Below are 25,326 nucleotides of genomic sequence, written 5' to 3' on the forward strand. Positions count from 1 at the left end.
GCGGAGCCCGCAGTTTCCTGCCGGGGGGGGGTGGGGACGGGGACGGAACCAGTGGCACCAGCAGCAGGTAGGGATGGGGGGACAAAGGGGGGGGGACAAAGGGGGGGGGGTGACAAGGGGGGGGGACAAGGGGATGGGGGGACAAGGGGAGGGGGGGACAAGGGGGGGGAAAAGGGGAGGGGGGTGACAAGGGGGGGGGGCGAGACCCATTTGGGGACATTGGGACCCAATTTTGGGGCATTGGGACCCATTTGGGGACACTGAGACCCATTTGGGGACATTGGGACCCATCTGGGGACACTGAGACCCATTTGGGGACATTGGGACCCAATTTTGGGGCATTGGGACCCATTTGGGGACATCGAGACCCATTTGGGGACAATGGGACCCATTTGGGGATAGTGGGGTCTGATTTGGGGACATCAGGACCCAATTTGGGGACAATGGGACACATATGGGGACATGACGGCACATTTGGGGACAATGGGACCCATTTGGGGACATTGAGGCCCATTTGGGGACACTGAGACCCATTTGGGGACATTGGGGCCTGATTTGGGGACACTGAGACCAATTTGGGGACACTGGGACCCAATTTTGGGGCATCGTGACCCATTTGGGGACATTGGGACCTGATATGGGGAGATTGGGACCCATTTGGGGACATTGGGACCCAATTTTGGGGACATCAGGACCCATTTGGGGACATTGGGACCCAATTTTGGGGCATTGGGACCCATTTCGGGACATTGGGACCCATTTGGGGACTGTGGGTTCTGATTTGGAGACAATGGGACCCATTTGGGGACATCGGGACCCAATTTTGGGGACAATGGGCCCATTTGGGGACAATGGGACCCATTTGGGGACATCGGGACCCATTTGGGGACATTGGGACCCAATTTTGGGGACATCAGGACCCATTTGGGGACATTGGGACCCAATTTTGGGGACAATGGGCCCATTTGGGGACAATGGGACCCATTTGGGGACATCGGGACCCATTTGGGGACATTGGGACCCAATTTTGGGGACATCAGGACCCATTTGGGGACATTGGGACCCGTTTGGGGACACTGGGACCCATTTGGGGACAGTGGGGTCTGATATGGGGACAATGGGACCCAATTTGGGGACAATGGGCCCATTTGGGGACATTGGGACCCAATTTTGGGGACATCGAGACACATTTGGGGACATCGAGACCCATTTGGGGACATTGAGACCCATTTGGGGACATTGGGACCTGATTTGGGGACATTGAGACCCATTTGTGGACAATGGGACCCGTTTGAGGGCACTGAGACCCATTTGGGGACAATGGGACCCATTTGGGGACATCGAGACCCATTTGGGGATGGTGAGGTCTGATTTGGGGACAATGGGACCTGATTTGGGGACACTGAGACCCATTTGGGGACATTGGGACCTGATTTGGGGACATTGGGACCCATTTGGGGACACTGGGATCTGATTTGGGGACACTGGGACCCGATTTGGGGACATTGAGACCCATTTGGGGACATTGAGGCCCATTTGGGGTCAACAGGACCTGATTTTGGGGCACTGAGACCCACTTATGGGGCAGCCCCCCACTTATGGGTCCCTCCCCCACTTATGGGGCAGCCCCCCACTTATGGGTCAGCCACTCACTTATGGGTCCTTCCCCCCCACTTATGGGTCACACCCCCACTTATGGGTCACACCCCCCACTTATGGGTCCTTCCCCCCCACTTTTGGGTCCCCCCCCACTCATGGTTCACCCCCCACTTATGGGTCACCCCCCACTTATGGGTCACACCCCCCACTTATGGGTCCTTCCCCCCCACATTTGCCCCCCCCCACTCACGGTTCTCCCCCCACTTCTGGGTCACCCCCCACTTTTGCCCCCCCCCCACTCACGGTTCACCCCCCACTTATGGGGCAGCCCCCACTTATGGGTCACACCCCCCAGTTATGGGTCCTTCCCCCCCGCTTATGGGTCACCCCCCACTTATGGGGCAGCCCCCCATTTGTGGGGCAGCCCCCCACCCCCCCCCCTGCCCCCCCCGGTGTCCCTCAGACCCCATGGAGGCCCTTTGGGGTTCAGCCCTGCTGCTGGCGCTGCTGCTGCTGACGGCTGCGCTCTGCGTCCGCTGCCACCGCCAGCGTGGTGAGTGGGGGGGCGGGGGGGGGGGGCTATGGGGGGGTGGGGGCTATGGGGGCTTTGGGGGGATTGGGGGGAAGGGGAGATAATGGGGGGAAGGGGGGGAATGGGGGATAGTGGGGGAAATGGGGGGAAGGGGGGGAATGGGGGAGAATGAGGGGGAATGGGGGGAAGGGGGGGAATGGGGGCAATGGGGGGCATTGGGGGGAAGGGGGGAGAATGGGGGGAATGGGGGCATTGGGGGGAATGGGGGGATTGGGGGGATTGGGGGCGATGGGGGGAATGGGGGGATGGGGGGCAATGGGGGGAATGGGGGCAAGGGGGGCAATGGGGGGAATGGGGGCAATGGGGGCGATGGGGAGAAGGGGGGGAATGGGGGAGAATGGGGGATAATGGGGGCTATGGGGGGAATGGGGGCAATGGGGGCAATGGGAAATAATGGGGGCTATGGGGGATAATGGGGGCTATGGGGGGAATGGGGGCACTGGGGGGCAATGGGGGGAATGGAGGCAAGGGGGGCAAGGGGGACGATGGGGGCATTGGGGGCAATGGGGGCATTGGGGGGAAGGGGGGCAATGGGGGATAATGGGGGGCATTGGGGGCTTTGGGGGCATTGGGGGGAATGGGGGGATAATGGGGGGAAGGGGGGATGGGGGATAATGGGGGAAATGGGGGGAAGGGGGGCAATGGGGGCATTGGGGGCTGTGGGGGGAAGGGGGGCAATGGGGGCAATGGGGGGAATGGGGGGAATGGGGGATAATGGGGGATAATGGGGGAAATGGGGGGAAGGGGGGGAATGGGGGCAATGGGGGCAATGGGAAATAATGGGGTCTATGGGGGATAATGGGGGCAATGGGGGGAATGGGGGCGATGGGGAGAAGGGGGGGATTGGGGGGATTGGGGGCGATGGGGGCAATGGGGGGAATGGGGGCTATGGGGGGATTGGGGGGATTGGGGGATAATGGGGGGAAGGGGGGGAATGGGGGCAATGGGGGGATTGTGGGCTATGGGGGCATTGGGGGGGATGGGGGCAATGGGGGCAATGGGGAGAAGGGGGGGATTGGGGGGATTGGGGTCAATGGGGGCAATGGGGGCAATGGGGACTTTGGGGTCAATGGGGGCATTGGGGATAATGGGGACAATGGGGGAAATGGGGACAATGGGGTCAATGGGGACATTGGGGTCAATGGGGGACATTCAATGGGGTCAATGGGGGACTTTGGGGTCAATGGGGTCAATGGGGGCAATGGGGATTTTGGGGTCAATGGGGGACATTCAATGGGGTCAATGGGGATTTTGGGGTCAGTGGGGGCAATGGGGACTTTGGCGTCAATGGGGTTAATGGGGTCAATGGGGTCAATGAGGACATTGGGGTCAATGGGGTTAATGGGGTCAATGGGGATTTTGGGGTCAATGGGGTCAATGGGGTCAATGGGGACTTTGGGGTCAATGGGGTCAATGGGGATTTTGGGGTTAATGGGGGCAATGGGGACTTTGGGGTCAATGGGGGACATTCAAAGGGGTCAATGGGGATTTTGGGGTCAATGGGGGCAATGGGGACTTTGGGGTCAATGGGGGACATTCAATGGGGTCAATGGGGATTTTGGGGTCAATGGGGGCAATGGGGACAATGGGGGCAATGGGGACTTTGGGGACAATGGGGACAATGGGGGCAATGGGGACTTTGGGGTCAATGGGGGACATTCAATGGGGTCAATGGGGATTTTGGGGTCAACGGAGGCAATGGGGACATTGGGGACAATGGGGGCAATGGGGATTTTGGGGTCAATGGGGTTAATGGTGGCAATGGGGACTTTGGGGTCCATGGGGGACATTGGGGTCATTGGGGACTTTGGGGTCAATGGGGGACATTCAATGGGGTCAATGGGGACTTTGGGGTCAATGGGGGCATTGGGGATAATGGGGACAATGGGGGAAATGGGGGCAATGGGGTTAATGGGGGACTTTGGGGTCAATGGGGTCAATGGGGTCAATGGGGATTTTGGGGTCAATGGGGGCAATGGGGACTTTGGGGTCAATGGGGACTTTGGGGTCAATGGGGTTAATGGGGTCAATGGGGAAATGGGGTCAATGGGGGCAATGGGGGCAATGGGGGCTGTGGGGTCAATGTGGATTTTGGGGTCAATGGGATCAATGGGGATTTTGGGGTCAATGGGGGCATTGGGGATAATGGGGACAATGGGGGAAATGGGGTCAGTGGGGTCAATGGGGTCAATGCGGACATTGGGGTCAATGGGGGACATTCAATGGGGTCAATGGGGGACTTTGGGGTCAATGGGGTCAATGGGGACTTTGGGGTCAATGGGGGACATTCAATGGGGTCAATGGGGATTTTGGGGTCAGTGGGGGCAATGGGGACTTTGGGGTCAATGGGGGACATTCAATGGGGTCAATGGGGATTTTGGGGTCAATGGGGTCAATGGGGACTTTGGGGTCAATGGGGGACATTCAATGGGGTCAATGGGGATTTTGGGGTCAGTGGGGGCAATGGGGATTTTGGGGTCAATGGGGTCAATGGGGACTTTGGGGTCAGTGGGGGCAATGGGGATTTTGGGGTCAATGGGGGACATTCAATGGGGTCAATGGGGATTTTGGGGTCAGTGGGGGCAATGGGGACTTTGGGGACAATGGGGGCAACGGGGACTTTGGGGACAATGGGGTCAATGGGGGCAATAGGGGTCCCTTTGGGGCCACTGGGGCCCCTTTGGGGTCTTTGGGGTCACATCTGTCACCCCTTCCCCCCCCCCAGGTCCCGGCGCACCGCTGGACACCAGCAGAGACAAGTGAGTGTGGGGTCGGGGGAAATGGGGGCTGTGGGGTCGGGGGGGACTTTGGGGTCAGGGGGGTCAATGGGGGCAGTGGGGTCTATGGGGACATTGGGGTTAATGGGGTCAGTGGGGACATTGGGGTTAATGGGGTCAGTGGGGACATTGGGGTTAATGGGGTCAGTGGGGGAATTGGGGTCAATGGGGGACACTGGGGTCAATGGGGTCAATGGGGACATTGGGGTCAGTGGGGACTTTGGGGTCAATGGGGTCAATGGGGACTTTGGGGTCAATGGGGTCAATGGGGACTTTGGGGTCAGTGGGAGACATTGAGTTTAATGGTGTCAATGGGGTCAGTGGGGTTAATGGGGGCAGTGGGGTCTATGGGGACATTGGGGTCAATGGGGACTTTGGGGTCAATGGGGTCAGTGGGAGACATTGGGGTTAATGGGGTCAATGGGGGAATTGGGGTTAATGGGGGACACTGGGGTTAATGGGGTCATTAGGGACTTTGGGGTCAATGGGGTCAGTGGGAGACATTGGGGTTAATGGGGTCAATGGGGGAATTGGGGTCAATGTGGGACACTGGGGTTAATGGGGTCAATGGGGACATTGGGGTCAATGGGGTCAATTAGGACATTGGGGTCAATGGGGACTTTGGGGTCAGTGGGGACATTGGGGTCAATGGGGATTTTGGGGTCAATGGGGGACATTGGGGTCAATGGGGACTTTGGGGTCAGTGGGGTCAATGGGGACATTGGGGTCAATGGGGACATTGGGGTCAATGGGGGACACTGGGGTTAATGGGGTCATTAGGGACTTTGGGGTCAATGGGGACTTTGGGGTCAGTGGGGTCAATGGGGGACATTGGGATCAGGGGGAATCAATGGGGTCAGTGGGGACATTGGGATCGGGGGGGTATTGGGGTCAGTGTGGATCAATGGGGTCAGTGGGATTAATGGGGTCAGTGTGGATCAATGGGGTGGATGTGGATCAATGGGGTCAGGAGGGATCAATGGGGTCAGGGGGAATCAATGGGGTCAGTGGGGACATTGGGATCAGGGGGGGTATTGGGGTCGGTGTGGATCAATGGGGTCCCTGTGGATCAATGGGGTCAAGGGGAATCAATGGGGTCAGGGGGATCAATGGGGTGGATGCGGATCTATGGGGTCAGGGGAAATCAATGGGGTCAGTGTGGATCAATGGGGTCAGGGGGGATTAATGGGGTCGGTGTGGATCTATGGGGTCAGGGGGAATCAATGGGGTCAGTGGGGACATTGGGATCAGGGGGGTATTGGGGTCAGTGTGGATCAATGGGGTCGGTGTGGATCAATGGGGTCGGTGTGGATCAATGGTGTCAGGGGGGATCAATGGGGTCGGTGTGGATCTATGGGGTCAGGGGGATCAGTGGGGTGGATGCGGATCAATGGGGCGGACGTGTAGCCGTGCTGCCCCCTGCAGGCCGATGTCGGAACAGCCGCTCAGCAGCTTCCAGATCCTCTCCACCGTGCGCTGTCAGTGCTGCCACCCCACAACGTCCCCAACCCCACAACGTCCCCAACCCCACAACGTCCCCAACCCCACAACGTCCCCAACCCCACAACGTCCCCAACCCCACAGTGTCCCCAACCCCAAAACATCCCCAACCCCTCAGTGTCCCCTCAGTGTCCCCAACCCCACAACGTCCCCAACCCTAAAATGTCCCCAACCCCACAACGTCCCCAACCCCACAACACCCCCAACCCCACAACATCCCCAACCCCAAAACATCCCCAACCCCTCAGTGTCCCCTCAGTGTCCCCAACCCCACAACGTCCCCAACCCTAAAATGTCCCCAACCCCACAACGTCCCCAACCCCACAACGTCCCCAACACCAAAATGTCCCCAACCCCACAACGTCCCCAACCCCACAACGTCCCCAACACCAAAATGTCCCCAACCCCACAGTGTCCCCAATCCCCCCGGTGTCCCCAACCCCAAAATGTCCCCAACCCCACAACGTCCCCAACCCCACAGTGTCCCCAACCCCACAACGTCCCCAACCCTAAAATGTCCCCAACCCCACAACGTCCCCAACCCCACAACGTCCCCAACCCTAAAATGTCCCCAACCCCACAACGTCCCCAACCCCACAGTGTCCCCAACCCCTGGATGTCCCCAACCCCATGACGTCCCCAACCCCACAATGATGTCCCCAACCCCTCGGTGTCCCCATCATGTCCCCAAATCCACAGTGTCCCCACAAGATCCCCAACCCTACAATGTCCCCAACCCCTGTGTGTCCCCAACCCCATGACGTCCCCAACCCCACAATGATGTCCCCAACCCCTCGGTGTCCCCATCATGTCCCCAAATCCTCAGTGTCCCCCCAACATCCCCAACCCCACAATGTCCCCATGCTTCCCCTTATGGTGTCCCCAGACCCAAAGTGTCCCCAACCCTGTGTGTCCCCAACCCCTCGGTGTCCCCAACCTCTGTGTCTCCCCAAGCCCTCGGTGTCCCCATGATGTCCCCAAATCCTCAGTGTCCCCACAAGATCCCCAACCCCACAACACCCCCAACCCCACAACACCCCCAACCCCACCATGATGTCCCCAACCCCACAACGTCCCCAACCCCACAGTGATGTCCCCATCATGTCCCCAAATCCTCAGTGTCCCCCCAACATCCCCAACCCCACAACGTCCCCAACCCCACAACGTCCCCATGCTTCCCCTTATGGTGTCCCCAACCCCAAAGTGTCCCCAACCCTGTGTGTCCCCAACCCCACAACACCCCCAACCCCACAACGTCCCCAACCCTAAAATGTCCCAAACCCCACAACATCCCCAACCCCACAATGATGTCCCCAACCCCTCGGTGTCCCCAACCCCACAGTGTCCCCAACCCCACAATGTCCCCAAACCCTCAGTGTCCCCTCAGTGTCCCCAACCCCACAACATCCCCATGCTTCCCCTTATGGTGTCCCCAACCCCTCGGTGTCCCCAACCCCACAACGTCCCCAACCCCACAACGTCCCCAACCCCAAAATGTCCCCAACCCCACAACGTCCCCAACCCTAAAATGTCCCAAACCCCACAACATCCCCAACCCCACAACGTCCCCAACCCCTGAATGTCCCCAACCCCTCAGTATCCCCACAGTGTCCCCAACCCCACAATGTCCCCAACGCCAGTGTCCCCAACCCCTGGATGTCCCCAACCCCACAATGTCCCCAACGCCAGTGTCCCCAACCCCTGGATGTCCCCAACCCCACAACGTCCCCAACCCTAAAATGTCCCCAACCCCGCAATGATGTCCCCAACCCCTGTGTGTCCCCAACCCCTCGATGTCCCCAACCCCTGTGTGTCCCCAAGCCCTCAGTGTCCCCATGATGTCCCCAAATCCTCGGTGTCCCCACTACGTCCCCAACCCCACAACGTCCCCAACCCCACAATGATGTCCCCAACCCCACAACGTCCCCAACCCCAAAATGTCCCCAACCCCACAATGTCCCCAACCCCACAACGTCCCCAACCCCTGAATGTCCCCAACCCCTCAGTGTCCCCACAGTGTCCCCAACCCCACAACGTCCCCAACCCCACAACATCCCCAACCCCACAACGTCCCCATGCTTCCCCTTATGGTGTCCCCAACCCCTGTGCGTCCCCAACCCCTGGATGTCCCCAACCCCACAACGTCCCCAACCCCTCAGTGTCCCCACAGTGTCCCCAACCCCACAACACCCCCAACCCCACAACGTCCCCAACCCCACAACGTCCCCAACCCCACAATGATGTCCCCAACCCCTGAATGTCCCCAAACCCTCAGTGTCCCCACAGTGTCCCCAACCCCACAACATCCCCAACCCTGAAATGTTCCAAACCCCACAGTGTCCCCAACCCCACAACACCCCCAACCCCACTACGTCCCCAACCCCACAACGTCCCCATGCTTCCCCTTATGGTGTCCCCAACCCCACAGTGTCCCCAACCCCACAACGTCCCCATGCTTCCCCTTATGGTGTCCCCAACCCCTGGATGTCCCCAACCCCTGGATGTCCCCAACCCCACAACGTCCCCAACCCTAAAATGTCCCCAACCCCACTATGTCCCCAACCCCACTACGTCCCCAACCCCACAACATCCCCAACCCCACAATGATGTCCCCAACCCCTGGATGTCCCCAGCCCCATAATGATGTCCCCAACCCCACAACGTCCCCAACCCCTCGGTGTCCCCAACCCCACAATGATGTCCCCAACCCCTGTGTGTCCCCACGCTGTCCCCAGACCCCTCCCACGTCCCCCCCCCAGCTCGCGGCCCGGCACCGGAGTCGATCCCGAACCCGAACCCGAATCCCAACCTCCACCTCTCGTGGGTCACACGGGGACACGCAGACGCAGGGTGGGGACGTGGGGACAACGGGGTGGGGGGGGACATGGGGACATGGGGACATTGGGGTGGGGATGGGGACAATGGGGACATGGGGATGGGGACATTTGGGGTGGAGATGGGGACAGTGGGACATGGGGACATTTGGGGTGGAGATGGGGACACTGGGATGGGGGGGGACATGGGGATGGGGACGTGGGGACAATGGGGTGGGGGGGGACATGGGGACATGGGGACATTGGGGTGGGGATGGGGACAATGGGGACATGGGGATGGGGACATTTGGGGTGGAGATGGGGACAATGGGATGGAGAGGGGGACATTGGGATGGGGACATTTGGGGTGGAGATGGGGACATGGGGACAATGGGGTGGGGGGGTGAAGGGGGGGACATTGGGACTTGGGGACAATGGGACATGGGGACATTGGGGTGGGGATGGGGACATGGGGACAATGGGATGGGGACATTTGGGATGGAGATGGGGACATTGGGTCACGGGGACATTGGGATGGGGACATTTGGGATGGAGATGGGGACAGTGGGACATGGGGACATTTGGGGTGGAGAGGGGGACATTGGGATGGGGGGGACATGGGGATGGAGACGTGGGGACAATGGGGTGGGGGGGGGGACAATGGGACATGGGGACATTGGGATGGGGACATTTGGGATGGGGACATGGGGACAATGGGATGGGGACATTTGGGGTGGAGATGGGGACAATGGGATGGGGACAATGGGGTGGGGATGGGGACAGTGGGATGGGGACATTTGGGGTGGAGATGGGGACAGTGGGGTGGGGACATTTGGGGTGGAGAGGGGGACATTAGGATGGGGGGGACATGGGGACATTGGGACATGGGGACAATGGGACAGTAGGACATGGGATATGGGGACATTGGGATGGGGACATTTGGGATGGTGCCATGGGGCCGTTTTGGGGTCACTTTGGGGTCATTTTGGGGCCATTTTGGGATGGTGCCACGGGGCCATTTTGGGGTCATGTTGGGGCCATTTTTAGGGCCATTTTGGGGTCTTTGGGGTCACTTTGGGGCCATTTTTAGGGCCATTTTGGGGTCTTTTGGGGTCATTTTGGGATGGTGCCATGGGGCCGTTTTGGGGTCATTTTGGGGTCACTTTGGGGTCATATTGGGGCCATTTTGGGTTGGTGCCATGGGGCCATTTTGGGGGTCATTTGTGGGCCATTTTGGGATAGTGCCATGGGGCCATTTTGGGGTCATTTGGGGGCCATTTTTAGGGCCATTTTGGGGTCTTTGGGGTCACTTTGGGGCCATTTTTAGGTCCAGTTTGGGGTCTTTTGGGGTCACTTTTGGGCCATTTTGGGGTCATTTTGGGTTGGTGCCATGGGGTCACTTTGGGGTCACTTTGGGGCCATTTTGGGGTCATTTGGGGGCCATTTTTAGGGCCATTTTGGGGTCTTTTGGGGTCATTTTGGGATGGTGCCATGGGGCCGTTTTGGGGTCACTTTGGGGCCATTTTGGGGTCTTTTGGGGTCACTTTTGGGCCATTTTGGGGGTCATTTTGGGGTCATTTTGGGGCCATTTTGGGTTGGTGCCATGGGGCCATTTTGGGGTCGTTTTGGGGCCACTTTGGGGTCATTTTGGGATGGCGCCATGGGGCCATTTTGGGGTCATTTTGGGATGGTGCCATGGGGCCATTTTTTGGGGCATTTTGGGACAATTTTGAGGTCATTTGGGGCCGTTTTTGGGGTCTTTTTGGGGCCATTTTGGAATGGTGCCATGGGGCCATTTTGGGGTCATTTGGGGGCCATTTTTAGGGCCGTTTTGGGGTCTTTTGGGGACATTTTGGGGCCATTTTGGGATGGTGCCATGGGGCCATTTTGGGAGCATTTTGGGGCCATTTTTAGGGCCATTTTGGGGTCTTTGGGGGCCATTTTGGGATGGGGCTATGGGGCCATTTTGGGGCCATTTTGGGGTCGTTTCGGGTTGGTGCCTTGGGGCCATTTTGGGGCCATTTTGGGATGGTGACATGGGGCCACTTTGGGGTCATATTGGGGCCATTTTGGGTTGGTGCCATGGGGCCATTTTGGGGTCTTTTTAGGGGCATTTTGGGGCCATTTTGGGGTCATTTTGGGATGGTGCCATGGGGCCGTTTTGGGGTCACTTTGGGGTCATTTTGGGGCCATTTTGGGATGGTGCCATGGGGCCATTTTGGGGTCACTTTGGGGCCATTTTTAGGGCCATTTTGGGGTCTTTTGGGGACATTTTGGGGTCATTTGGGGTTGGTGCCATTGGGCCATTTTGGGGACCATTTTGGGGCCATTTTGGGATGATGCCATGGGGCCATTTTGGGGTCATTTTGGGGTCATTTTGGGATGGTGCCATGGGGCCATTTTGGGGTCATTTTGGGGCCATTTTGGAATGGTGCCATGGGGCCATTTTGGGGCCATTTTGGGGTAATTTTGGGATGGTGCCATGGGGCCGTTTTGGGGTCATTTTGGGGCCATTTTTGGGGTCCTTGGGGGGCCATTTTGGGATGGTGCCATGGGGCCATTTTGGGGTCATTTGGGGCCATTTTAGGGTCATTTGGGGGCCATTTTGGGGTCGTTTTGGGGACATTTTGAGGTCATTTTGGGGTCTTTTGGGGTCACTTTGGGGTCATTTCGGGTTGGTGCCATGGAGCCATTTTGGGGGCATTTTGGGGCCATTTTTAGGGTCATTTTGGGGTCATTTTGGGGCCATTTTGGGATGGTGCCATGGGGCCATTTTGGGAGTCATTTTGGGGCCATTTTGAGGTCATTTGCGGTCATTTGGGGGCCATTTTGGGGTCATTTTGGGTTGGTGCTATGGGGCCATTTTGGGGCCATTTTGGGGTCATTTGGGTTCATTTTGGGGCCATTTTGGGGCCGTGGTGTCCCCAGGTCCCCACAGCCCTGCCATCAGCGCCGCGTCTCTGCCAGCCGCCCGGAGCCGGACAGAGGTGAGCGATGGGGACAACGTGGGGACAACGTGGGGACAGAATGGTGGCAATGTGGTGACAATATGGTGGCAATATGGGGACAACGTGGGGACAACATGGTGGCAACGTGGTGACAATATGGTGGCAATATGGGGACAACGTGGGGACAAAATGGTGGCAACGTGGTGACAGTGTGGTGACAAAATGGTGGCAGTGTGGTGACATCATGGTGACAAAATGTTGTGACAATATGGTGGCAATGTGGTGATAATGTGGTGACAAAATGGTGTCAGTGTGGTGACATCATGGTGACAACGTGGTGGCAATATGTTGTGACAATATGGTGGCAATATGGTGGTAATGTGGTGACAACGTGGTGACAAAATGGTGGCAGTGTGGTGACATCATGGTGACAAAATGTTGTGACAATATGGTGGCAATGTGGTGACAACATGGTGACAACGTGGTGACATCATGGTGACAATATGGTGACAAAGCGGTGGCAATGTAGTGACAACGTGACGACAATATGGTGACAACGTGGTGACAAAATGGTGGCAGTGTGGTGACATCATTGTGACAATATGGTGACAAAGTGGTGGCAATGTGGTGACACTGTGGTGACAATATGGTGAAAACGTGGTGACAAAGTGGTGGCAGTGTGGTGACATCATGGTGGCAATGTGGTGACAACGTGGTGACAAAATGGTGGCAGTGTGGTGACATCATTGTGACAATAATGGTGACAAAGTGGTGGCAATGTGGTGACATCATGGTGACAATATGGTGTCAAAATGGTGGCAATGTGGTGACAACATGGCGGCACTGTGGTGACGCTGTGGTGACACTGTGGTGACATTGTTGTCCCCGCAGGGTCCCCCACGTGCGCCCCCGAGAGCGAGGACGACTACAGCAACGAGGTGTACGCCTCCGGATACGTGTGAGTGTCACTGTTGTGTTGTTGTGGCGCTGTTGTGTCACCGTTGTGTTGTTGTGTCACCGTTGTGTCACTATTGTGTCACTGTTGTGTCATTGTGTCACTGTTGTGTTGTTGTGGTGCTGTTGTGGCACTGTTGTGTTGCTGTGTCACTGTTGTGTTGTTGTGTTGTGTCGTTGTGGCACTGTTGTGGCACTGCTGTGGCACTGTTGTGTCATTGTGTCACTGTTGTGTTGTTGTGGCGCTGTTGTGTCACCGTTGTGTTGTTGTGTCACCGTTGTGTTGTTGTGACACTGCTGTGTCACTGTTGTGTCACTGTTGTGTCATTGTGGCACTGCTGTGTTGTTGTGGCGCTGTTGTGTTGTTGTGTTGTGTCGTTGTGGCACTGTTGTGGCACTGTTGTGTCATTGTGGCACTGCTGTGTTGTTGTGGCGCTGTTGTGGCACTGTTGTGTTGCTGTGTCACTGTTGTGTTGTTGTATTGTATCGTTGTGGCACTGTTGTGGCACTGTTGTGTCATTGTGGCACTGCTGTGTTGTTGTGGCGCTGTTGTGTTGTTGTGTTGTGTCGTTGTGGCACTGTTGTGGCACTGTTGTGTCATTGTGGCACTGCTGTGTTGTTGTGGCGCTGTTGTGTCACCGTTGTGTTGTTGTGTCACCGTTGTGTCATTGTGACACTGCTGTGTCACTGTTGTGTCACTGTTGTGTCATTGTGGCACTGCTGTGTTGTTGTGGCGCTGTTGTGTTGTTGTGTTGTGTCGTTGTGGCACTGTTGTGGCACTGTTGTGTCATTGTGGCACTGCTGTGTTGTTGTGGCGCTGTTGTGTCACCGTTGTGTTGTTGTGTCACCGTTGTGTCATTGTGACACTGCTGTGTCACTGTTGTGTCACTGTTGTGTCATTGTGGCACTGCTGTGTTGTTGTGGCGCTGTTGTGTTGTTGTGTTGTGTCGTTGTGGCACTGTTGTGGCACTGTTGTGTCATTGTGGCACTGCTGTGTTGTTGTGGCGCTGTTGTGGCACTGTTGTGTTGCTGTGTCACTGTTGTGTTGTTGTATTGTATCGTTGTGGCACTGTTGTGGCACTGTTGTGTCATTGTGGCACTGCTGTGTTGTTGTGGCGCTGTTGTGTTGTTGTGTTGTGTCGTTGTGGCACTGTTGTGGCACTGTTGTGTCATTGTGGCACTGCTGTGTTGTTGTGGCGCTGTTGTGTCACCGTTGTGTTGTTGTGTCACCGTTGTGTCATTGTGACACTGCTGTGTCACTGTTGTGTCACTGTTGTGTCATTGTGGCACTGCTGTGTTGTTGTGGCGCTGTTGTGTTGTTGTGTTGTGTCGTTGTGGCACTGTTGTGGCACTGTTGTGTCATTGTGGCACTGCTGTGTTGTTGTGGCGCTGTTGTGTCACCGTTGTGTTGTTGTGTCACCGTTGTGTCATTGTGACACTGCTGTGTCACTGTTGTGTCACTGTTGTGTCATTGTGGCACTGCTGTGTTGTTGTGGCGCTGTTGTGTTGTTGTGTTGTGTCGTTGTGGCACTGTTGTGGCACTGTTATGTCATTGTGGCACTGCTGTGTTGTTGTGGCGCTGTTGTGTCACTGTTGTGCTGTTGTGTCACCATTGTGTCGTTGTGACACTGCTGTGTCACTGTTGTGCCACTGTTGTGTCACTGTTGTGCTGTTGTGTCACCGTTGTGTCATTGTGACACTGCTGTGTCACTGTTGTGCCACTGTTGTGCCACTGTTGTGTCACTGTTGTGCTGTTGTGTCACCGTTGTGTCATTGTGACACTGTTGTGTCACTGTTGTGTTGTTGTGGTGCTGTTGTGTCGCCGCTGTGTTGTTGTGGCACTGTTGCGTCACCGTTGTGGCACTGCTTTGTCACTGTTGTGTCACTGTTGTGTTGTTGTGGCACTGTTCTGTCACCGTTGTGTCATTGTGTTGCTGTTGTGTTGTTGTGGCATTGCTGTGTCACTGTTGTGTCATTGTGGCACTGCTGTGGTGTTGTGTCGCTGTTGTGTTGTTGTGTCACTGCTGTGTCACCGTTGTGTCGTTGTGACACTGTTGTGTTGTGTGGTTGTTGTGTCGGTGGTTGTTGTGTCGTTGGTTGTTCTGTTGTTGCGTGGTTGTCATGCGGTTGTTGTCATTGGTTGTTGTGTGGTTGTTTGTTGTGCTGTTGTGTGGTTGGTTGTTGTGTTGTCGTGCGGTTGTTGTGTGGTTGGTTGTAGTGTCGTTGATTGTTGTTGGTTGTTGTGTGGTTGGTTGTGTTGTTGTGTCGTTGTGCAGTTGTCATTGGTTGTGTGGTTGGTTGTTGTGTGGTTGGTTGTTGTGCGGTTGTTGTGCAGTTGTTGTGTGGTTGTTGTGTTGTTGTGCGGCTGTCATGCGGTTGTTGTGTGGTTGGTTGTTGTGTGGTTGTTGTGTCGTTGTTTGTTGTGTTGTTGTGTCATTGTTTGTTGTGTTGTCGTACAGTTGTTGTGTGGTTGGTTGTAGTGTGGTTGGTTGTTGTGCCATTGCCACGCAGTTGTTGTGTGGCTGGTTGTTGTGTTGTCGTGTGGTTGTTGTGCGGTTGTTGTGCGGTTGTTTGTTGTGTTGTCGTGCGGTTGTTGTGTCATTGTTTGTTGTGTTGTCGCGTGGTTATTGCGCGGTTGTTGTGCGGTTGTTGTGCTGTTGTGTGGTTGTTGTGCGGTTGTTGTGTTGTTGTGCGGTTGTTGTGTTGTCATGCGGTTGTTGTGTTGTTGTGCGGTTGTTGTGTCATTGTTTGTTGTGTTGTCGCGTGGTTACTGCGCGGTTGTTTGTTGTGCTGTTGTTGTGTTGTTGTGCGGTTGTGTTGTTGCGCTGTTGTTGCGTTGTGTCGCTCCGCAGCCGTTGCGGCGTGGCTCAGCAGCGCCCCCTGCCCCCCAGCAAGGTGCTCCCGGACCCCCAGGACGCGGCGCAGCACAACCACAGCAGCCCCACGGCGCACAGCAGCACCGACGGTGGGCGCCGCACCGCGACCCGCACCCACAACAACCGACCACGCTGACCCCATTCACCCCACTGACCCCAATGTGCCCCACTGACCCCATTGACCCCACTGACCCCATTGGCCCCACTGACCCCATTCACCCCACTGACCCCATTGGCCCCACTGATCCCACTGACCCCATTGACCCCAATGTACCCCACTGACCCCATTAGGCCCTATTGACCCCATTGATCCACACTGACCCCATCGATCCCACTGACCCCATTAGGCCCTATTGACCCCATTGACCCCACTGACCCCAATGTGCCCCACTGACCCCATTGGCCCCATTGATCCCACTGACCCCATAGACCCCAATGTGCCCCATTGACCCCAATGTGCCCCACTGACCCCACTGACCCCATTGACCCCAATGTGCCCCATTGACCCCATTAGGCCCTATTGACCCCAGTGATCCACACTGACCCCATTGACCCCAATGTGCCCCACTGACCCCACTGACCCCATTGATCCCATTGACCCCACTGACCCCATTGACCCCATTGATCCCACTGACCCCATTGGCCCCACTGACCCCATTGATCCCACTGACCCCACTGATCCCACTGACCCCATAGACCCCAATGTGTCCCCATTGATCCACACTGACCCCATTGACCCCAATGGCCCCATTCACCCCACTGACCCCAATGTGCCCCACTGACCCCAATGTGCCCCACTGACCCCATTGATCCCACTGACCCCACTGATCCCACTGACCCCATAGACCCCAATGTGCTCCATTGACCCCATTAGGCCCTGTTGACCCCATTGACCCCAATGTGCCCCATTGACCCCATTAGGCCCTGTTGACCCCATTGACCCCACTGACCCCAATGTGCCCCATTGACCCCAATGTGCCCCACTGACCCCAATGTGCCCCACAGACCCCATTGACCCCAATGTGCCCTATTGACCCCAATGTGCCCTATTGACCCCATTGGCCCCACTGACCCCATTGACCCCAATGTGCCCCATTGACCCCATTAGGCCCTATTGACCCCATTGATCCCACTGACCCCACAGACCCCAATGTGCTCCATTGACCCCATTAGGCCCTGTTGACCCCATTGACCCCAATGTGCCCCATTGACCCCATTAGGCCCTGTTGACCCCATTGACCCCAATGCCCCCATTGCCCCCAATGTCCCCACTGACCCCAAAGTCCCCACTGACCCCAATGTCCCCACTGACCCCAATGTCCCCCATTGACCCCACTGCCCCCACTGACCCCATTGACCCCAATGTGCCCCATTGACCCCACTGACCCCAATGACCCCAAAGTCCCCATTGACCCCACTGACCCCATTGACCCCAAATTCCCCACTGACCCCACTGACCCCAAAGTCCCTAATGACCCCAATGTCCCCATTGACCCCAATGTCCCCATTGACCCCAAAGTCCCCATTGACCCCACTGACCCCAATGACCCCATTGACCCCAAAGTCCCCATTGACCCCACTGACCCCATTGACCCCAAATTCCCCACTGACCCCACTGACCCCAAAGTCCCTAATGACCCCAATGTCCCCATTGACCCCAATGTCCCCATTGACCCCAAAGTCCCCACTGACCCCAATGTCCCCCTATTGACCCCAATGTCCCCATTGACCCCACTGACCCCAATGGCCCCACTGACCCCACTGACGCCAAAGTCCCCACTGACCCCAAAGTCCCCATTGCCCCCAAAGTCCCCACTGACCCCAATGTCCCCATTGACCCCAATGTTCCCACTGATCCCAAAGTCCCCATTGATCCCATTGACCCCAGACCCCAATGTCCCCACTGACCCCAATGTCCCCATTGACCCCAATGTTCCCACTGACCCCAATGGCCCCATTGATCCCATTGACCCCACAGACCCCAATGCCCCCATTGCCCCCAATGTCCCCACTGACCCCAAAGTCCCCACTGACCCCAATGTCCCCACTGACCCCAATGTCCCCCATTGACCCCAATGTTCCCACTGACCCCAATGTCCCCATTGACCCCAAAGTCCCCATTGACCCCAATGTCCCCAAAGTCCCCATTGACCCCATTGACCCCACTGACCCCATTGACCCCATTGCCCCCAATGTCCCCATTGACCCCAATGTTCCCACTGACCCCAAAGTCCCCATTAACCCCAATGTCCCCATTGACCCCAATGTCCCCATTGACCCCAATGTTCCCACTGACCCCAAAGTCCCCATTGATCCCATTGACCCCAATGTCCCCATTGACCCCACTGACCCCAAAGTCCCCAGTGACCCCAATGTCCCCAAAGTCCCCATTGACCCCACTGACCCCATTGACCCCACTGACCCCAAAGTCCCCAGTGACCCCAAAGTCCCCATTGATCCCATTGACCCCAATGTCCCCATTGACCCCACTGACCCCAAAGTCCCCATTGACCCCAATGTCCCCTAAGTCCCCATTGACCCCATTGACCCCACTGACCCCATTGACCCCACTGACCCCAAAGTCCCCCCTGACCCCGCTGTCCCCCGCAGCCACCCCCACAGAGCAGTACGAGAACGTCCCCGACGTTTCCCGCCGCTCCCTGGGTGAGTTCCTGCCCCACAACTGCCCCCCACCCCATAACTGCCCCCACCCCATAAGTGCCCCCACCCCACGGGTGCCCCCACCCCATAACAGCACGCCCCCACCCCATATAACGACGTCCCCCCACCCCATAACGTCCCCCCACCCCATACTGACGCCCCCCACCCTATAACGTCCCCCCACCCCACCCCATACCGACGCCCCCCACCCTATAACATCCCCCCACCCCATAACTTCCCCCCACCCCATAACAACGTCCCCCCACCCCATAACATCCCCCCACCCCATACCGACGCCCCCCACCCTATAACATCCCCCCACCCCATAACATCCCCCCACCCCACCCCATAATGACGCCCCCCCACCCCATAACGATGCCCCTCACCCCATAACAACGTCCCCCGACCCCATAACGCCCCCCCACCCTATAACATCCCCCCACCCCATAACGATGCCCCCCACCCCACAAGTGCCCCCACCCCATACTGATGTCCCCCACCCCATAATGATGCCCCCCACCCCATAACGTCCCCCCACCCCATAACAACGCACCCCCACCCCATAACATCCCCCCACCCCACAAGTGCCCCCCACCCCATAACAACGTCCCCCCACCCCATAACATCCCCCCACCCCACCCCATAATGACGCCCCCCCACCCCATAACGATGCCCCTCACCCCATAACAACGTCCCCCGACCCCATAACATCCCCCCACCCCATAACACACCCCCATGCCCCCACCCCATAACGTCCCCCCACCCTATAACACCCCCCCACCCTATAGCATCCCCCCACCCCATAACGTCCCCCCACCCCATAATGACGCACCCCCACCCCATAACGTCCCTCCACCCCATAACAACGCACCCCCCACCCCATAACGCCCCCCACCCCATAACGTCCCCCCACCCCATAACACCCCCCCACCCTATAACATCCCCCCACCCCATAACATCCCCCCACCCCATAACGTCCCCCACCCCATAACGTCCCCCCACCCCACCCCATAATGACGCCCCCCACCCCATAACATCCCCCCACCCCATAACGTCCCCCCACCCCACCCCATAATGACGCCCCCCACCCCATAACGCCCCTCACCCCATAATGACGCACCCACACCCCATAACGCCCCCCACCCTATAACGTCCCCCCACCCTATAACATCCCCCCACCCCATAACATCCCCCCACCCCATAACGCCCCCCACCCCATAACGACGCCCCCCACCCCATAGCAACGCTCTCCCACCCTATAACGTCCCCCCACCCCATAACGATGCCCCTCACCCCATAACGACGCACCCCCACCCCATAACGTCCCCCCACCCCATAACGCCCCCCCACCCTATAACGATGCCCCCCACCCCATAACGATGCCCCTCACCCCATAACGCCCCCCACCCCATAACGCCCCCCACCCTATAACATCCCCCCACCCCATAACGCCCCCCACCCCATAACGTCCCCCCACCCCATAACACACCCCCACCCCATAACGTCCCCCCACCCCATAACGCCCCCCCACCCCATAACGTCCCCCCACCCCATAACGCCCCCCCACCCCATAACGTCCCCCCACCCCATAACGTCCCCCACCCCATAACACCCCCCCACCCCATAACATCCCCCCACCCCATAACGATGCCCCCCACCCCATAACGTCCCCCCACCCCATAACACCCCCCCACCCCATAACACCCCCCACCCCATAACGCCCCCCACCCCACAGATGACAGCCTGGAGTACATCAACGTCCCAACCACGACCTCCAGCCCTGCATCCCGTTACGGTGCGTCCCCACGCATCCCATAATAACCCCTCGCGGCCCTATAAGTCCCCATAAGTCCCTATATGTCCTCGTATGTCCCTATAAGTCCCCACGTGTCCCCAAATGTCCCCATAAGTCCCTATATGACCCTGTAAGCCCCCACGTGTCCCCAAATGTCCCCATGTGTCCCCAAATGTCCCTATATGTCCCCATAAGTCCCTATATGACCCTGTAAGTCCCCACGTGTCCCCAAATGTCCCCATGTGTCCCCATACTGTCCCTATATGTCCCCATAAGTCCCTATAGGTCCCCAAATGTCCCCAGATGTCCCCATGTGTCCCCAAATGTCCCCATGTGTCCCCATATGTCCCTATATGTCCCCATAAGTCCCTATATGACCCTATAAGTCCCCACATGTCCCCAAATGTCCCCATGTGTCCCCAAATGTCCCTATATGTCACCATGAGTCCCTATAGGTCCCCATGTGTCCCCATGTGTCCCCAAATGTCCCCATGTGTCCCCAAATGTCCCTATATGTCACCATGAGTCCCTATATATCCCCATAAGTCCCCATATGTCCCCAAATGTCCCCATACTGGCCCTATATGTCCCTATAAGTCCCCACATGTCCCTATATGTCCCCACGTGTCCCCACACTGTCCCTATATGTCCCCAAATGTCCCCACATGTCCCCATACTGGCCCTATAAGTCCCTAAATGTCCCTATATGACCCTATAAGTCCCCACGTGTCCCCAAATGCCCCCATACTGTCCCTATATGTCCCCATAAGTCCCTATATGTCCCCACGTGTCCCCAAATGTCCCCATGTGTCCCCATATGTCCCCAAATGTCCCTAAATGTCCCTGCATGCCCCTATATGTCCCCACGTGTCCCCAAATGTCCCCATACTGTCCCTATAGCTCCCCACATGTCCCCAAATGTCCCCATAAGTCCCTATATGACCCCACGTGTCCCCAAATGTCCCCAAGTGTCCCCAAATGTCCCCATACTGTTCCTATATGTCCCCATGTGTCCCCAAATGTCCCTATATGTCCCCATAAGTCCCTACATGACCCTATAAGTCCCCACATGTCCCCAAATGTCCCCATGTGTCCCCAAATGTCTCCATGCTGTCCCTATATGTCCCTATAGGTCCCCATGTGTCCCCATACTGTCCCTAAATGTCCCCACATGACCCCAAATGTCCCCACATGTCCCCAAATGTCTCCATACTGTCCCTATATGTCCCTATAAGTCCCCATGTGTCCCCATACTGTCCCTAAATGTCCCCACATGTCCCCAAATGTCCCCATACTGGCCCTATATGTCCCTATAGATCCCCACGTGTCCCCAAATGTCCCCATGTGTCCCTAAATGCCCCTATAAGTCCCCACGCGTCCCCATATGTCCCTATATGTCCCCAAATGTCCCTATATGTCCCCATAAGTCCCTATATGTCCCTAAATGTCCCTGCATGCCCCTATATGTCCCCACGTGTCCCCAAATGTCCCCATACTGTCCCTATAGCTCCCCACATGTCCCCAAATGTCCCCATAAGTCCCTATATGACCCCACGTGTCCCCAAATGTCCCCAAGTGTCCCCAAATGTCCCCATACTGTCCCTATACGTCCCTATAAGTCCCCACGTGTCCCCAACTGTCCCCAAATGTCCCTATATGTCCCCAACTGTCCCCACATGCCCCCATACTGTCCCTATATGTCCCCAAATGTCCCCATGTGTCCCCAAATGTCCCTATATGTCCCCATGTGTCCCCAAATGTCCCTATACGTCCCCGTAAGTCCCCACATGTCCCCATGTGTCCCCAAATGTCCCCATACTGTCCCTATACGTCCCTATAGGTCCCCACGTGTCCCCACGTGTCCCCAAATGTCCCCATGTGTCCCCAAATGTCCCCAAATGTCCCCATACTGTCCCTATACGTCCCTATAAGTCCCCACGTGTCCCCAACTGTCCCCAAACGTCCCCATGTGTCCCCAAATGTCCCTATATGTCCCCAACTGTCCCCACATGCCCCCATACTGTCCCTATATGTCCCCAAATGTCCCCATGTGTCCCCAAATGTCCCCATGTGTCCCCACATGTCCCTATATGTCCCCATAAGTCCCTACATGACCCTATAAGTCCCCACGTGTCCCCAAATGTCCCCATATGTCCCCATACTGTCCCTATACGTCCCTATAGGTCCCCACGTGTCCCCAAATGTCCCCATGTGTCCCCAAATGTCCCCATATGTCCCCATAAGTCCCTATATGTCCCCATAAGTCCCTATATGACCCTGTAAGTCCCCATGTGTCCCCAAATGTCCCCATGTGTCCCCATACTGTCCCTATAAGTCCCCACGTGTCCCCAAATGTCCCCAAATGTCCCCATGTGTCCCCAAATGTCCCCACAGGCAGCGACCGCGACAGCGACGCCGACGGCCCCGACTACGAGAACGTGTATGGAGCCCCGCCCTGCCCCACAGCTGCCCCACAAGTGCCCCCATCTGCCCCATAAGTGCCCCTATCTGCCCCATAAGTGCCCCTCTGCCCCATAAGTGCCCCTATCTGCCCCATAAGTGCCCCTCTGCCCCATAAGTGCCCCTATCTGCCCCATAAGTGCCACTATCTGACCCACTGCTGCCCCATAAGTGCCCAAATCTGCCCCATAAGTGCTCCTCTGCCCCACAACTGCCCCACAAGTGCCACTATCTGCCCCATAAGTGCCACTCTGCCCACTGCTGCCCCATAAGTGCCCCCATCTGCCCCATAAGTACACCCATCTGCCCCATAAGTGCCCCATAAGTGCCCCTCTGCCCCATAAGTGCCCCATAAGTGCCCTTCTTCCCCATAAGTGCCCCATAAGTGCTCCTACCTGCCCCATAAGTGCCCCCATCTGCCCCATAAGTGCTCCTCTGCCCCATAAGTGCCCCTATCTGCCCCATAAGTGCTCCTCTGCCCCATAAGTGCCCCAATCTGCCCCATAAGTGCAACTCTGCCCCATAAGTGCCCCCATAAGTGCCCCATTAGTGCCCTTCTTCCCCATAAGTGCCCCATAAGTGCCCACATCTGCCCCATAAGTGCCCCCATAAGTGCCCCATAAGTGCCCCGTAAGTGTCCCTGCCTGCCCCATAAGTGCCCCATTAAGTGCCCCTCTGCCCCATAAGTGCCCCTCTGCCCCATAAGTGCCCCTACCTGCCCCATATGTGCCCCTATCTGCCCCATAAGTGCCCCCTTCTACCCCATAAGTGCCCCTATCTGCCCCATAAGAGCCCCATAAGTGTCCCTGCCTGCCCCATAAGTGCTCCTCTGCCCCATAAGTGCCCCGTAAGTGCCCCTCTGCCCCATAAGTGCCCCCATCTGCCCCATAAGTGCCCCTATCTGCCCCATAAGTGCCCCATAAGTGCCCCTATCTGCCCCATAAGCGCCCCATAAGTGTCCCTGCCTGCCCCATAAGTGTCCCTGCCTGCCCCATAAGTGCCCCATAAATGTCCCTGCCTGCCCCATAAATGCCCCATAAGTGCCCCTCTGCCCCATAAGTGCCCCTACCTGCCCCATATGTGCCCCTATCTGCCCCATAAGTGCCCCCTTCTGCCCCATAAGTGCCCCTATCTGCCCCATAAGTGCCCCATAAATGTCCCTGCCTGCCCCATAAGTGTCCCTGCCTGCCCCATAAGTGCCCCATAAATGTCCCTGCCTGCCCCATAAGTGCCCCATAAGTGCCCCCATCTGCCCCATAAGTGCCCCTATCTGCCCCATAAGCACCCCATAAGTGTCCCTGCCTGCCCCATAAGTGCCCCATAAGTGCCCCTCTGCCCCATAAGTGCCCCTGCCTGCCCCATAAGTGCCCCATAAGTGCCCCTCTGCCCCATAAGTGCCCCTGCCTGCCCCATAAGTGCCCCCATCTGCCCCATAAGTGCCCCACTGCTGCCCCATAAGTGGCCCTACGTGCTTTTCTGCCCCCCAGGACCCCGCCGCGCCCCCCCGGCCCCCCATAATTTATTGGTGCCCCACACGGAGCCCCCCGGGCTGACGCCACCTGAGAAGACGCCGCGACCCACAGATCCCCACGACCCCAATAAAGCCCCACGTTCACCCCACAGATCCTTTCGGAGACTCTGTCAGCCCCACACATCCCCCACCGACCCCATAGACACCCCACAAACCCCATGGCCACCCCACAGATCCCATGGTTGCCCCATAGAACCCATGGTTGCCCCATAGACCCCATGGCCACCCACTGACCCCATAGACACCCCACAAACCACATGGTTGCCCCATAGACCCCATAGACACCCCACAAACCCCATGGCCACCCCACAGATCCCATGGTTGCCCCATAGATCCCGTGGCTGCCCCATAGATCCCATGGTTGCCCCATAGACCCCATGGTTCCCCATAGACCCCATGGCCACCCACTGACCCCATAGACACCCCACAAACCACATGGCCACCCACTGACCCCATGGTTGCCCCATAGAACCCATGGTTGCCCCATAGATCCCGTGGCTGCCCCATAGACCCCATGGTTGCCCCATAGACCCCATGGTTGCCCCATAGAACCCATGGTTGCCCCATAGATCCCGTGGCTGCCCCATAGACCCCATGGTTGCCCCATAGACCCCATGGTTGCCCCATAGAACCCATGGTTGCCCCATAGATCCCGTGGCTGCCCCATAGACCCCATGGTTGCCCCATAGACCCCATGGTTGCCCCATAGATCCCGTGGCTGCCCCACAGACCCCATGGTTGCCCCATAGACCCCATGGTTGCCCCAGAGATCCCGTGGTTGCCCCATAGACCCCATGGTTGCCCCATAGACCCCATGGTT

At 57.5% G+C, this 25,326-nt stretch overlaps 1 protein-coding gene across 6 annotated transcripts; it reads left to right on the top strand.

The window, feature by feature from the left end:
- The first annotated feature begins 7 nt into the window (after positions 1-7).
- Positions 8-25,074, top strand: LOC116241233 (uncharacterized). Of its 6 annotated transcripts, none has more exons than XM_090130494.1 (12): positions 8-67; positions 2,063-2,152; positions 4,917-4,950; positions 6,394-6,446; positions 9,204-9,318; positions 12,210-12,268; positions 13,121-13,187; positions 16,075-16,148; positions 18,670-18,723; positions 20,456-20,515; positions 22,910-22,955; positions 24,463-25,074. In XM_090130494.1, the coding sequence occupies exons 2-12, from the start codon at positions 2,068-2,070 to the stop codon at positions 24,491-24,493; spliced, it is 678 nt and encodes a 225-aa protein (XP_089986620.1). In that variant the 5' UTR covers positions 8-67; positions 2,063-2,067; the 3' UTR covers positions 24,494-25,074. The 6 variants fall into 6 exon arrangements, with proteins under 6 accessions (XP_089986620.1, XP_089986615.1, XP_089986616.1 ...); XM_090130489.1 differs by lacking the exon at positions 24,463-25,074 and adding an exon at positions 23,238-24,456 and having other exon boundaries at positions 22,910-22,993; XM_090130490.1 differs by lacking the exon at positions 24,463-25,074 and adding an exon at positions 23,238-24,456 and having other exon boundaries at positions 9,228-9,318; positions 22,910-22,993.
- The last annotated feature ends 252 nt before the right edge of the window (positions 25,075-25,326 follow it).

This window comes from Phasianus colchicus, chromosome 40 (assembly GCF_987193195.1).
Source record: "Phasianus colchicus chromosome 40, bPhaCol1.hap1.1, whole genome shotgun sequence".
Taxonomy (NCBI): Eukaryota; Metazoa; Chordata; class Aves; order Galliformes; family Phasianidae; genus Phasianus; species Phasianus colchicus.